Source organism: Nycticebus coucang, chromosome 2 (genome assembly GCF_027406575.1).
Source record: "Nycticebus coucang isolate mNycCou1 chromosome 2, mNycCou1.pri, whole genome shotgun sequence".
In the NCBI taxonomy this organism is placed as follows: Eukaryota; Metazoa; Chordata; class Mammalia; order Primates; family Lorisidae; genus Nycticebus; species Nycticebus coucang.
Genome location: NC_069781.1, coordinates 62665022 through 62677547, shown reverse-complemented (window position 1 = coordinate 62677547; position 12526 = coordinate 62665022). Strand labels below are relative to the sequence as shown.

Below are 12526 nucleotides of genomic sequence, written 5' to 3'. Positions count from 1 at the left end.
TTGGGGATCAAATTTCAACATGAGGTTTAGAAGGACAAATGTCCAAACTATGGCATTTTGCGCAGGTTCTCCAAATCTCATGACCTTCTTATATATAAAATTCAGTTATCCCCAAAAGCCTTAACCAACTCAAAAATCCAAAGTCTCATCTGAGACTTAGGGCAAGTTACTTACAGACACAAGCCTGTAAAATTAAAAGTGAGTTATTTACTTCTAAGATGTAATAGTTGTGCAGGCATTGAGTAAACATTCCCATTCTGAAAGGGAGAAATGGGCCGAAAGAAAAGGGTAATAGGCCCCATGCACATCTGAAACTCAGCAGGGCAGTAATCTTAAAGCTACTAAATGATCTATGTTGACATCATATTCTACATCCTGGGAACACTGGCATGAGGGATGAGTTCCCAAGGCCTCAGTCAGCACTGCCACTATGGTTTTGCTGGGTACATGTAGCTGCACTCATAGATTAGAGTTGAATGCCTATAGTTTTCCAGACTAAGGTGGCACAATGCTGGTGGTTCTATAATTTGTGATCCTTGTAGGTGCCCTGCTCCCAGGACTCCACTAGGCATTGCTCCAGTGGGTTCTCTGGAGAGCAGACCCATCGCCTTAGAAGAAGCTCTTAATGGTGGCTTTGCTCCTGCAGCAATCTGCTGCCTGAGCCTCCAGACTTTCCCTCATTTCCTTCGAAATCTATAGTGGAAGCTGCCAAGCCTCCATAGCTCTTGGCTTTTTGGGTGCCTAAAGCATTAACACCATGTGGATGCTCTCAGAGTGTATAGCTTGAACTCTGGAACAGTGACCTGATTAGTAGTCCCTGAGACCATTTGAGGTATGGCTGGAGCCCTAGTGGTTGGGATGCTGGGGTGTGGGGAGCAGCATCCTGATGTAGTACAGGGCAGCAGTGCCCTGGGCCTGTCCCTTGAAACCATTCTGTCACCCTAGGCCTCTGGGCCTATGCTGGGAGCAGTCTGGTAGATGTCTGAAATGTCCCTGGGTCTTTTTTTCTGTTGTCTTGACTATCAGCACCTGACTTATCTTTATCCATGCTACTCCCTAGCAAGTGGTTGCTTTCCCGACACCTGTGGATTTCTCTCTTGAAAACTTCTTTACCATCTCTACCACATGGCCAGTCTTCAATTTATTGAATTTTTATACTCTGCTTCCCTTTTCATTATAAATTCCACCTTTAGGTCATTCATTTGTTGCCATATCTGATTGTAAGCTGTTAAAAGCAGTTATGCTACTTTTTGAATGCTTTTGCTGCTTAGAAACTTCTCCCACCAGATACCCTAGGTCATCCCTCTTAAATTCAGCTTTCTAAAAGCCCCAGAGGTATGGACACAGTGCAGCCAAGTTCTTTGCTAAGGCATAACAAAGATGACCTTTGCTCCAGATCTCAATAAATTCCCTATTTTCATCTGAGAACTAATCAGCATAACCTTTATTTCTATCAGCATTTTTGTCAAACCCACTTAACCAATCTCTAAGGAGTTCCAAACTATGGGCCCTCCAGACTCTTTCACCCTCTGCCATGCAAACCACTCAGACATCTTCAGGTATCTTTACAGCAACACCCCACACCTCCGTGCCAATTTCATGTCTTACTCCATTTGTGTTACTATAAAGGAATACCTGAGGCTGGATAATTTATAAAGAAAAGTGGCTTATTTTGCTTATGGTTGTGATGTCTGGAAAAGTTCCAGCTTGAGCGTCTGCATCTGGGATGGGCCATAGGCCTCTTGTACTCATGACAGAAGGTGAAGGGGAGTTGGTGCGTGCAGAGATCACATGGTGAGAGATGGGTGACCGAGAACTAATTAAGCAAGAGCTCACTCATTACCGTGAGAACAGTGCTAAGCCATTTCAGGGGATCTACTCCCATGACCCAAACCCTCCTATTAGGCCCCACATCCAGTATTTGGGATCAAATTTCAACATGAGGTTAGAGGGAACACAAATCCAAACTTTAGCAGTTATAAAATTGAACCTAGCATACTGTTTGACATACATATCTAATATATTTAGCTGTAATAATTTGAAATTTATTATCACTTGAGAAGGATAGAAAGAGAAATGAAGAAGAGGAGCTACTGTGTACAATTATGCTTATGTAAGCTGTATTTAAATATGCTATCATATTTATAGTATGTATTATTTCTTTTAATTATTAAAACAACACTATGAGAGATTATTCTTCTTACTTTACAGATAAAGATACAGGCTCACATAGGTTAATTAACTTGTCAAAGATCAAATAGTTATTAAATGGCAGAATAAAGTTTAGAACCCAATGTCTCTCCACTTTCAAAGCCCATATTCTTTCCACTATATTATACTACTTCTAATTGGATCAGTAATAATCTGTATAGGTGTGAAATAACCAAATAGCAATTTAAGACCAAAACCATAAAGTAATACTGTGAATATGCATTCAGTCATTCATCATTTAGGAATCTAATTTAGTCCCAAATACTCTGGTAAGTGCTGGGAATAGTTTTATAGGGAAAATAAACATAGTAAATATAGTAAAATAAATGCTCACAAAGGAATTTTAAAAACAGATGTTGCAGTTAATTGTAGTTGGAAAAGGGTAGGAAGAGGTTCTGGAAAAGCCTTACCAAAGAGACAAATCTTGACCAGAGTTGGCAAGGCATGGAATTCACCCAACAAAGGGTAGAAGCAGGCAGATAGGAGGCCAGTGTAAGTTGTGCAGTGTCATATTTAGGGACTCGTAGCATAAGTGAGGAAATGGTAGAAGAAGCTACACAGGGAAGCTAAGAGCTAAGAGCCAGACTGCAAAGTGCTGCAGAGTCATATGGCAAAAGGGGCATGGCTATAGGGAATTATGAAGATGAAAAACCATTAATCCAATCAATCTTCCACATCAAATAGGTAGCCAATGTTGAATCTGAACCAGTAGATTGACTTGAGAGCTACGGTTCCTAAACAAGTGCTGAATGTGTGCTTGAGAACAAAATTGTGATATGAATCATCCGTTTGTTGTTAATATCTTCTATCTCTCTTTTCTGTTTCTACCTCTATGATTGTCCTTCTTTCTTAATCTCTAAGTATATAGGACTCTTGATAGGAAATACTTAGAGATTTTATGTTGCTCCATTGACTCATATTTTCCCCATGCCTTAATGTCAGTGAACTAATGAATCAAACTAGTCTGTACTAAGGTTCAGTGACTTGTGGGGGAATAATGCATAAAATATTCCTACAGCTATGGCCTTGGTAACTAAAAGTTAGAATTGTTAAATACTGTGCAATGAATAAATACTTAATGCATGATAGCAGATGTGTATGTGTGTGTATCTGTATATAAATGCATATATCAATTATATATGTGTATATATTTATAAGGTGAATGTATTTGTGTGTGTGAATATATATATAATTGAATATTCCATACGAGATAACTATAGATGTGATTATTGCCAACTCTGTTTGTCTGTATAAATGACAGTGTGATGATACTAGCATGGCAGAACAGAAAAACGGCCAGGTATTAGTAGAATTTAGGTAATTAATTTGAAGTCTTTGGAAGGAAGAAAGCTTTGTGACACTGAGTATTGAGACTCTAGTGGTAAGAATACATTAGGAACTAAAGTTGAAATGGCCAAGAACCCTCACTGGAAGGCCCTCTCGTGGGTGTTTTTTATTTCTTCATCGGCTAATATGGAACTGTGTATGCTACTTAAAACTAGTCAGTAATTTACAGGGTTTAAAACATCATCTTGAAGGTTGAAGTAATGAAAAGGGTATTACAGAATTTAACTGAATGAAGCCACATCATCTAACCTGTAGCTAATCTTGTTATCTATTTGCTTTATTTTAGAATCATATGCAATATGTATTCCTTCCCCTTAAAAATGGCCTGTGGGGCGGCGCCTGTGGCTCAGTGGGTAGGGCGCCGGCCCCATATACCGAGGGTGGCGGGTTCAAACCCAGCCCCGGCCAAACTGCAACCAAAAAATAGCCGGGCGTTGTGGCGGGCGCCTGTAGTCCCAGCTACTTGGGAGGCTGAGGCAAGAGAATCGCTTAAGCCCAGGAGTTGGAGGTTGCTGTGAGCTGTGTGAGGCCACGGCACTCTACCGAGGGCCATAAAGTGAGACTCTGTCTCTACAAAAAAAAAAAAAAAAAATGGCCTGTGTATATCCTCTCAAAATCTTAGGTATTATGTTTAGGAGACTGATTTCTGGGTTAGTGCTGCCCACAAACATTAGGTGTTACTATTATATGCTATCAGACATGGAATTATGATAGACTTGTGGAACTTCTAGCCCCTCATTTTATAGGCAAAGAAGGCGAGAGGTGAATGGACTAATTCACCTGCTCCAAAGCACCCAGTTAGATCATAATGAAACTGGGAGAGGAATCTATAGTCTGCTGATTTCCAGTATAGTATTCTTTTTACACTATGTGCTTAGCATAGTCTCTAGGCAATACTACTCAGGCTTCCTAAACCACATTTCCCTTCCCTTTGTATAGTATTAAATTCTAGAAGACTTAACTTGATCATAAATGCTACACAGGAGACAAATGGCTTAGTGTCATTGTTTCAGAAGCCTTGGTCGGTAAAAAGCCTTTGCTATATAGACAATTTATTGGGTGATTATTTTATTATTAGCCGAATGCTTTATTTATTTATTTTTGTTTAGAAAACTTTCTTAGAAAATTAAGATATTAAAGCCTTGAAAAATGACTATTGGACACATCCTATTATTGTATTTCATAAGATTTTTAAATTGGAGAAATTTAGTAGACACATTTTGTATTGTGAATATGTATTTAGCTGATGGACTATAACAGTTCAAATAGAATCATTTACAGCTTATTGAGTAAATAAAAGTGCTTCCATAAAGATTCACATGACACCTAGCTTTTATTGTAGGTAAATAATTTCCTTTTGAAAAATTGCCTAAATTTAGATTTACACAAGAGACAGAACACTGCAGCAGTTTAAAAAGTAGTTTAAATGGCCATGAACTTTACAGATTTAAAATATAAGATCAGGTGGTGAATATTAACTTTTAATGATCTCTAACAAAATGTTATTTAACTGTCTTTTACTCACTGTGTTACATTTAAAAAGCAAAAAAAAAAATTGTGATATGTTTCTGGATATGATTTGTAACAAGAAAAATTATTCATATTTACTTGTTCTTTTAATAACATACTCTAACATCAAAATTTTACCAGAATTTTTGCTGGCTTTTTAAACTTTAGTTTAAAGTGACTTTAAATCAGATTTTTATCCTGTTTCATGAAAAAAAATTTTCTAGTAGTACAGCAAATGATCCTAGTAGCAAAAACAATCGTTTGTTTTCTTTTACACAGAAGTAAGTCTATTTAATTGCTAGACAGTATACCTTTGTAAGGGTGCAAGTCTTTAGGAAATCTTTTTTCCTCCCCCCAAATTTTTATGCTGTCTTCCGTGTTTAGGACATAAGATCAAAAGGTAGTGTCCAGAAAGTGTGGCTGATTTGAAATACTAGAGAAATACTTAAGACTCCATTTCAAAGTTACTTAGTCTAAGGGAAAAGGGTGCTTTCGGACAACATAGTGGAAAATAGACATATTAACAGGATGAGAAAAGGCAAAAGGGGGGCCTTTGTAGGATGCCAAGATTCCTACGAAGGAACATTGAAGAGAAGTAGGCTGTTAGTAGAGACACTCCCTATGGGACTGCTTTCCTAACTTTATAATGTTAGGCTGATGGACTCATAAGAACAAAAAAGGAAACTTTAAGTACAGTATATAGGTTTGAGTAAATTATGCATATTCCTAATATTGACAAACAGAAAGGGTTGGTCAGTTTGGCCCAATACCTTTCTCTAGTCTAAAACATCAAGAAGAAAATACCCTCAGAGGATACCTGACCTTGGTCTGATTCTACGTCCTCCTCTCTTTTCATAAGTAGTTCACTAGAGGTGAAGATGTATCCAAAAAAAAATTTTTTTTGAACCCTGGCCTGGCAGTATTCTTTTATCATAATAAAGACTACTATTGCTATAACTCATTTGTTTTTTCTAAAGAAGAAAATCACTCCACACCATTTCTTGATCTTTCAGCATTCCCTTTTCCCCCAGGTCTGGCAGAATAAGTTAGTAAATGGCACTATAGTGTTTATAGCAGCAAAATCAATCAAGTAATGACACTGCCAAGTCAGACACACAGCTGGAAAAAAAATCAGAAAAGGAGATTCGAGGAGTAGTAAAATGCAAGAGTCCACACTTCCAGCCTCTATGTAACGAGATGCCTCTGTTTGGGTCCTGAACTGACATAATCAAACCCAATATTTAGGTTCTGCAAGTGGAACTTTATCAACACTACTAATGAATGCCAATTCATAATTTTGGAAGTTCTTTTCCTTCCGTGGGAATAAGCTAAATCCTCTCCTTCATAGAGCTATTCAAGTGGCCAGTTAAGGTGTTTTTTAACTTTCAATATAAAAAAGAGATGATTTCCATCAGCTATAGGCTTACAGTAGAGTATCAAGAAATCAAAAGAACAGAGATCAAAGAAAATTGCTGAACTAGGTGTTAGATGCAGGCATTGATTTTTCTCTAGTTGCAGTTTTAAAAAAATCCACAAAAATGGTAACACATACAACAGTTGAATTTCTAATACTTTCCTGAAGCAATCCGTAGTTTCTCCCTTGTTTTCATGTGCAGAAACAATTTTGTATAACATGATATAATAAAGCAGACCCTTATACTTTAAATTATGTTGTTAGCAAACCTGTAAGAACATCTACTAAGAAAGCATTTTGTTTAAAAAAACAAAACAAAACTGGAATTGCTTATGACTAATCTCTGCCACATTTATTTGCTGGATATCTGAAAAATTCTGACATACAATTGATCACTATTGTACTATTGCAGTAATATTTTCTGCTATGTTTAAATGTCATTATCTTTACCTGCTTTACTGCTAAGACTTCATTGTATTAAATATTAACTACTAATTACTGATGTCACTGAAAGCTGAAATGTATAGCTTTATTAAAATGTTGATTCTGTTCTCAGGTACTTCATGAGTATGTTGCATTTCTTATGTTTGATTTCCAATAGTGTCTCAACACTAGCAATATTTTATTAAAATATATGATTAATTGTTTTTAATCCCTTATTTTGGTACATGATTTCCAAAATAAGGAAGTACTTCTAATAGAACAGATTTGTCGAAACTGGGTGTTGGCATTATTATTAAAAGTAAAACCAAAAAGTTCTTCTTAGTAGAATTTTACATCTCAATAATGCTGTTTTCTAGGGGTTACTGATAATAGCATATTTTTCTGTTATGTTTGTCAACTAAGTCAGTTATGCTGATAGATTTAAAAAACGTAAATAAGCCATAATTAATTTTCTAAGAGATCTAATCTTCCATATTATATGGCACATATTATAGTATAATGAAATAAACACTATTCTCAGTGCTTTTGTAAATTGGAGTCAAGGTAAAAATGCCTGTTTATTTTGGCTCTTTGCTATAATAACTTTATTGTATCAAAATTTTATATAAAGTAAGTTTTGGTGTTTAGGCAGACTCCTATTGTCCTGAAAAGTTTATAACAGGGCAGATAAGAGATTCAGTCATGTTTGGAAAATAATTTAATAGTTATGTATTATCATATGGATTACTTATATAGCAATTTCTATTCCATTTTATATTACGGTTCTTATCATTAATCTATGTCCCTGTTTATAGTTTTAAATTCTAACAGTTTCTAATTCTATGTTTATTATTTTTTTCTTTTGTATGTCATAGACAGGATCACGAGATCACTCAAATCTCTCCATTTCTTCAAGAGCTGGTCTTCAGTCTGACACAACTGGTGTTGGGAACTTTTTGCCATTGAAAGCTGAACTTGATACAACTTATACTTTCTTAAAGGAGACATTTTTAAATACGGCACCCCATGCTCTGACATCATCTCAGTCCTCTCCAGTGACTATTTCTGCTAATGCCAAAAGACCAACTCAGATTGGATTATGACTTTATGAAATAAAAAATGGAAGAAGAGTTAACAGTACAATTAAAATTGTTTTGAAGGGGGATTTTCTTATCAGTTGAATTTTGTTCCAGCACAAGTGGCAGTGGGTTTTAAAAAATTATGCTTGGGTAGCTCTGTCTCTTTGAATAAGGAAATAACCAACTTTTTCCTCTCCAAGTTTTATTTATTATCACAGTTGCTCATTTTTATGTAACATATTTTTAAATGTTAAAGAATGACACATTTTGGGTAATTTCCCTCGGACTTTAAAAAATCAATAAGCCATTTTAGTCTCTATCTATCAAAGTTGTTTCATACTTGTCTATTTTAAAGCAGAACTGCAATACTTTAATAGGATTGAAAGAGCTATTTGAAATGTATGCCAATGATTCCTGTCATTTCATGGCAGCCCTGCCATGGTTCACTGAGCCCCCTCTTCTCTCTTGTCAGCTGAACTGAAGACAAGCATTTAGTTGCAAACTTTAAGCAGGTTGTGCAAAACAGAAATGATGTGACTGCTTCTCCTCCTACACAATAATGTCACTCCTGGTCAATGTGAGAAGGTCAGGTTGCTTCTTGTAAAGCTACATGATACCACTTGCCCATTTGAACAAGTTAAGTTAACTGCTGAATCTGGTCCCTGCAGGCATTGAAAACTCATTCTTTTATCAGGTCTGCATTTGATAAGAAAGTAGAGCAATTGTGCTGGGAAGATTTCTGTGGTGTGTTTAAGCACGTCATAAGGACAGTTCCCATACCAGGATAGCAGGTAATATATTTAGTATAAGCTGAAAAACTTCAAGGTAATGGCTGTTTTGACCTTCAAAATAGACTCTTTTTTTTGTTTTTGTTGTTGGTAGGACCCAAGAGTGATGCCCATCTTTGATGCTGACAGAATTTAAAACAAGGCCATTGCCCTGCATTTTCTGCCTTGTAGCACACAAAAGTAAAATTGTATGTCAGGCCGAGATGTCGGGGAGCTGACAAGATGCCCCAGTGACATTTCAGCTAGAAAGAGCAAGTGTCTTGCAACCAAGTGGTCAAATATCAAATAATAGGTCAAGCAGGAAGGAGCTGAGTTCTAACCACAAAGAGGTTTCTGGTAACTTACTTGACAAGCTTTTGGGCGCTGTGGCTTGACAAAGTGATGTTCTGTTGGGTATCACTAGACAGACCATTCTTTATCGCCTTCAGAAGATCAGACATTGACATTGATTAAACTCTTTAACCCTTAAAGGTTAAATCCTTGCAGTTTGCATCATGGTAAGTGAAGAACAAAAGAATACTATGTCGATGTAATGTGTATTTGTTTTGTATTAATTATTTAACTCCCCAGTGATATTAACTTCTGATGTGAACTATAGTTTTTCATGAAGAGTTTTCATACAGAATTTATATTTTATGTTATTTTTCATTATGGAGTTTTTTGTTATATATAAATTAGAAATTAATGGTATTAGGAGACCATACTATCTTATCTTTCCAATGACATTTGACTCAAATACACGCAACTTCTAAGAATTTTTTTATTGGCCTTGATAAATAAAGTCTATATTTAGATTACTATTTATATGTTAGCTCAACTGGCCAAGTGATTTATGCCAACATAGCACTATTAATGTCATATTATATAAGACAATACTATTTCTTATAATACTGAGCTAATATAATTAGCTTTATATGAAACTTTAGAAAGCTTTTCATGTAGAGTAAAATCATGTTTCAAACCAAATTTCTCTTACATCTTTCCTTGGAATTCTTCTTACTATCCCTGTGTAATGTAACCTTTATGAAATTCAACTTGCAAATTTATTGTAGCACAGAAATTGCTGTTGACTGTTTTTATATAAATCATAGAATAATTTCTGCATATTTCAGAACACTTTCTTCTGCCATTCCATACAAGGACTAGGAGAGTGTTCATATAGACATCAATATACAATTTTAAGTAGCACTGAGCTTCCAATTCTCATACTATAGAAAAGCAATTTTACTATTTGTGTGTGTGTATGCTTACATTGAATCTGTTTCCAGATTTTATTAATTTTAGAGTAACATGCCCCTTTGTAAAATGTGCATTGGACATACATTGGTCTTCTTGCCTTAATTTTACAATCTGTTAATGGGTTAACACCAAAAATAAATGTGTATGTCTCTCTCTATATATGGGTATATGGTTTTACAGATACATTTTATACAGTAAATTATAAAGTATAAATTCAAAAAGATTATTAAATCATATCAAAGTGTGTCACACTTATAAGCAACTAGATGCTAAAGGCAAGAAAAACTGAAAGATGAACCTCCTGAGCAATCATTAGTATTCACTGCCAAATATAGTAATATTTATACCATGTTCTTTTTCCCAGAAGTCAGACCCAGCAGGAGGAGAAGATTTAATGACATATCCTATGGAGATCTGAGAAACTCTAGACTGTTTCTCAGCACCTTACTGACCAATTGCTGCATATTTGAGATCTGTGTTGTGTTGTCAAGGACAGTTGCTCTATCAGCTTCTTTATCTCCTTAACAACAATGTATAGAATAGACATATCTCAGGAGAAAGACTTCAAATATTTTTATAGGGGAAAAGAAGTTTTACTGTATACCTCATTGTGTGGATTTTCTTACTAACCTTCTGTGATCTAGAAAAAATAAATATATATATATATATATATATGTCACTATGAATTCTTAAAGTATTTCGATACCGAAGTCTGACTTGTTGAGGGTCTGCCAATATTTTTAATATAAATATTTTGGAATAACATAACATAAATGCAAAGTAACTTAGGAAATTGCAAGAATTGCCAATTTAGTGATAATTTAAGATAGAAGTAAATAACCTTTTAAATAGTAGAATGATCACTTTATTTTACCAAATGTCTAACTCTACTTAAACTTAGCAACCCTATATTCTATTTATGATATATGCTATCATTCAGTACTATACAATATAGGCTACTAATGCATGCTTAATGAGCTTTTTACTATTTCGTGTTACTTTATTGACATTATATCTGAATTCATTCTGCACACCATAGTGAACAATGGTAAATTGATCCTATTTCAGTGTGTACTTTTTTGTGGACAAATTTCCTAATATAGAAAGCAGAATGTAATAAATATTTATCGAGCAACTATTTTATGCCAGTCACTATAGCAAAATTCTACAGTTCTCACAACAAATCTCTAGAGTAGGTATTTACATCACCATTTAAACATGAATAACTGATAACTGAGGATCTAAAATGGTAAGCATTTGACTACCTAAGATCATACATAACCTAGGAATTAGTAAGTCCAGGGTTATAACTCCGAAGCCCACTTTATTTTCAGTTTGCAAGGCCTGCTTTCCAGAAATAATTAACATTTTTTAAAGAGAAGTATGTTTTTGTTTGAATTCGGAATTTTCATTCTTTTTTTTTTTTTTTTGAGACACAGTCTTGCTCTGTCACCCCAGGTAGAGTGTAGTGGTGTCATCATAGTTCACTGCAACCTCAGACTCCTGGATGCAAGTGATCTTCCTGCCTTAGCCTCCCTGGTAGCTGAAACTACAAACACATACTACCATGCTAGAATGGAAAAGAAGTTTCTATTTTTTTTTTTTTTTTTGTATAGACAGGGGTCTCCCTGTATTTATCAGGCTGATCTCAAACGCCTGACCTCAAGCAACCCCCACCTTGGCCTCCCAGATTGCTAGGATTACAAGCGTGCCACTGTGTCCATCCAAAATCCATATTTCCTTTTTATTGATTAGACAAAACAAAATACATATTTACAGCTAGTGTATATGTAACTAGTAACTGAAATAATTGTGAAGTTTGTACCTATCTTTCAAAGAAAATACCACCTCACTATGTTGCCCAATGCCTCTAGGTTGGTTGAGGGGCCACAGAAATTATCTCAGCAACAGACCCTATGTCGAAATATCCTGATGGTGAGCCAACCTGACCAGATCTTACTTCTCAGTGAAAAGCAATGGCATCTTCTGAGTAAAGCTGATTAAGAAAGCATTTACTTGCATAACGCCTAACAGAAAATTTTAAAATGTATTTTCTGGACTAGTGTAGTTGGTTGAATAATGGCCCCTAAAGATAACTACATTCTAATCCCTGAAACTTGTAAATATTACCTTTTATGACAAAAGGGATTTTGCAAAAGGGATCTGGAGATGGGGAAATTATCCTGGATTATCTGGGTGGGCTCTAAACTCACTAAAAAGTATCTTTATAAGAGAAGGAGGTTCAGGGGGTGGTTTGACTATAGAGTGGAGAAGGTGATGTGATTAATGGAAGCAGAAATTGAAGTGATGTGTTTTGAAGATGGAAGAAGGGGCCAGACCCAAGGCATACTGGCAGCTACTAGAAGCTGAAAAAGGCAAGGCAATGATTCTTCTCTCAGAGAGACTCTAGAACTATAAAAGAATAAACTTGCATTGTCTTAAGCCACAGTTTATGGTAACTTATAATAGCAGCTGTGGGAAACTAAGACAACCTGTAAACTCTTGGTGTTTTGTTA

General features: G+C 35.6%; 1 protein-coding gene across 1 annotated transcript in view; it reads left to right on the top strand.

The window, feature by feature from the left end:
* Window positions 1-8169, top strand: part of CCDC171 (coiled-coil domain containing 171) — a 473803-nt gene extending 465634 nt beyond the window's left edge. The window contains exon 26 of the mRNA XM_053574177.1: window positions 7780-8169. Within this exon, the coding sequence (XP_053430152.1) occupies window positions 7780-8007 (228 nt within the window). The 3' untranslated portion in view covers window positions 8008-8169. The remainder of the gene's footprint in view (window positions 1-7779) is intronic.
* Window positions 8170-12526: the final 4357 nt, after the last annotated feature.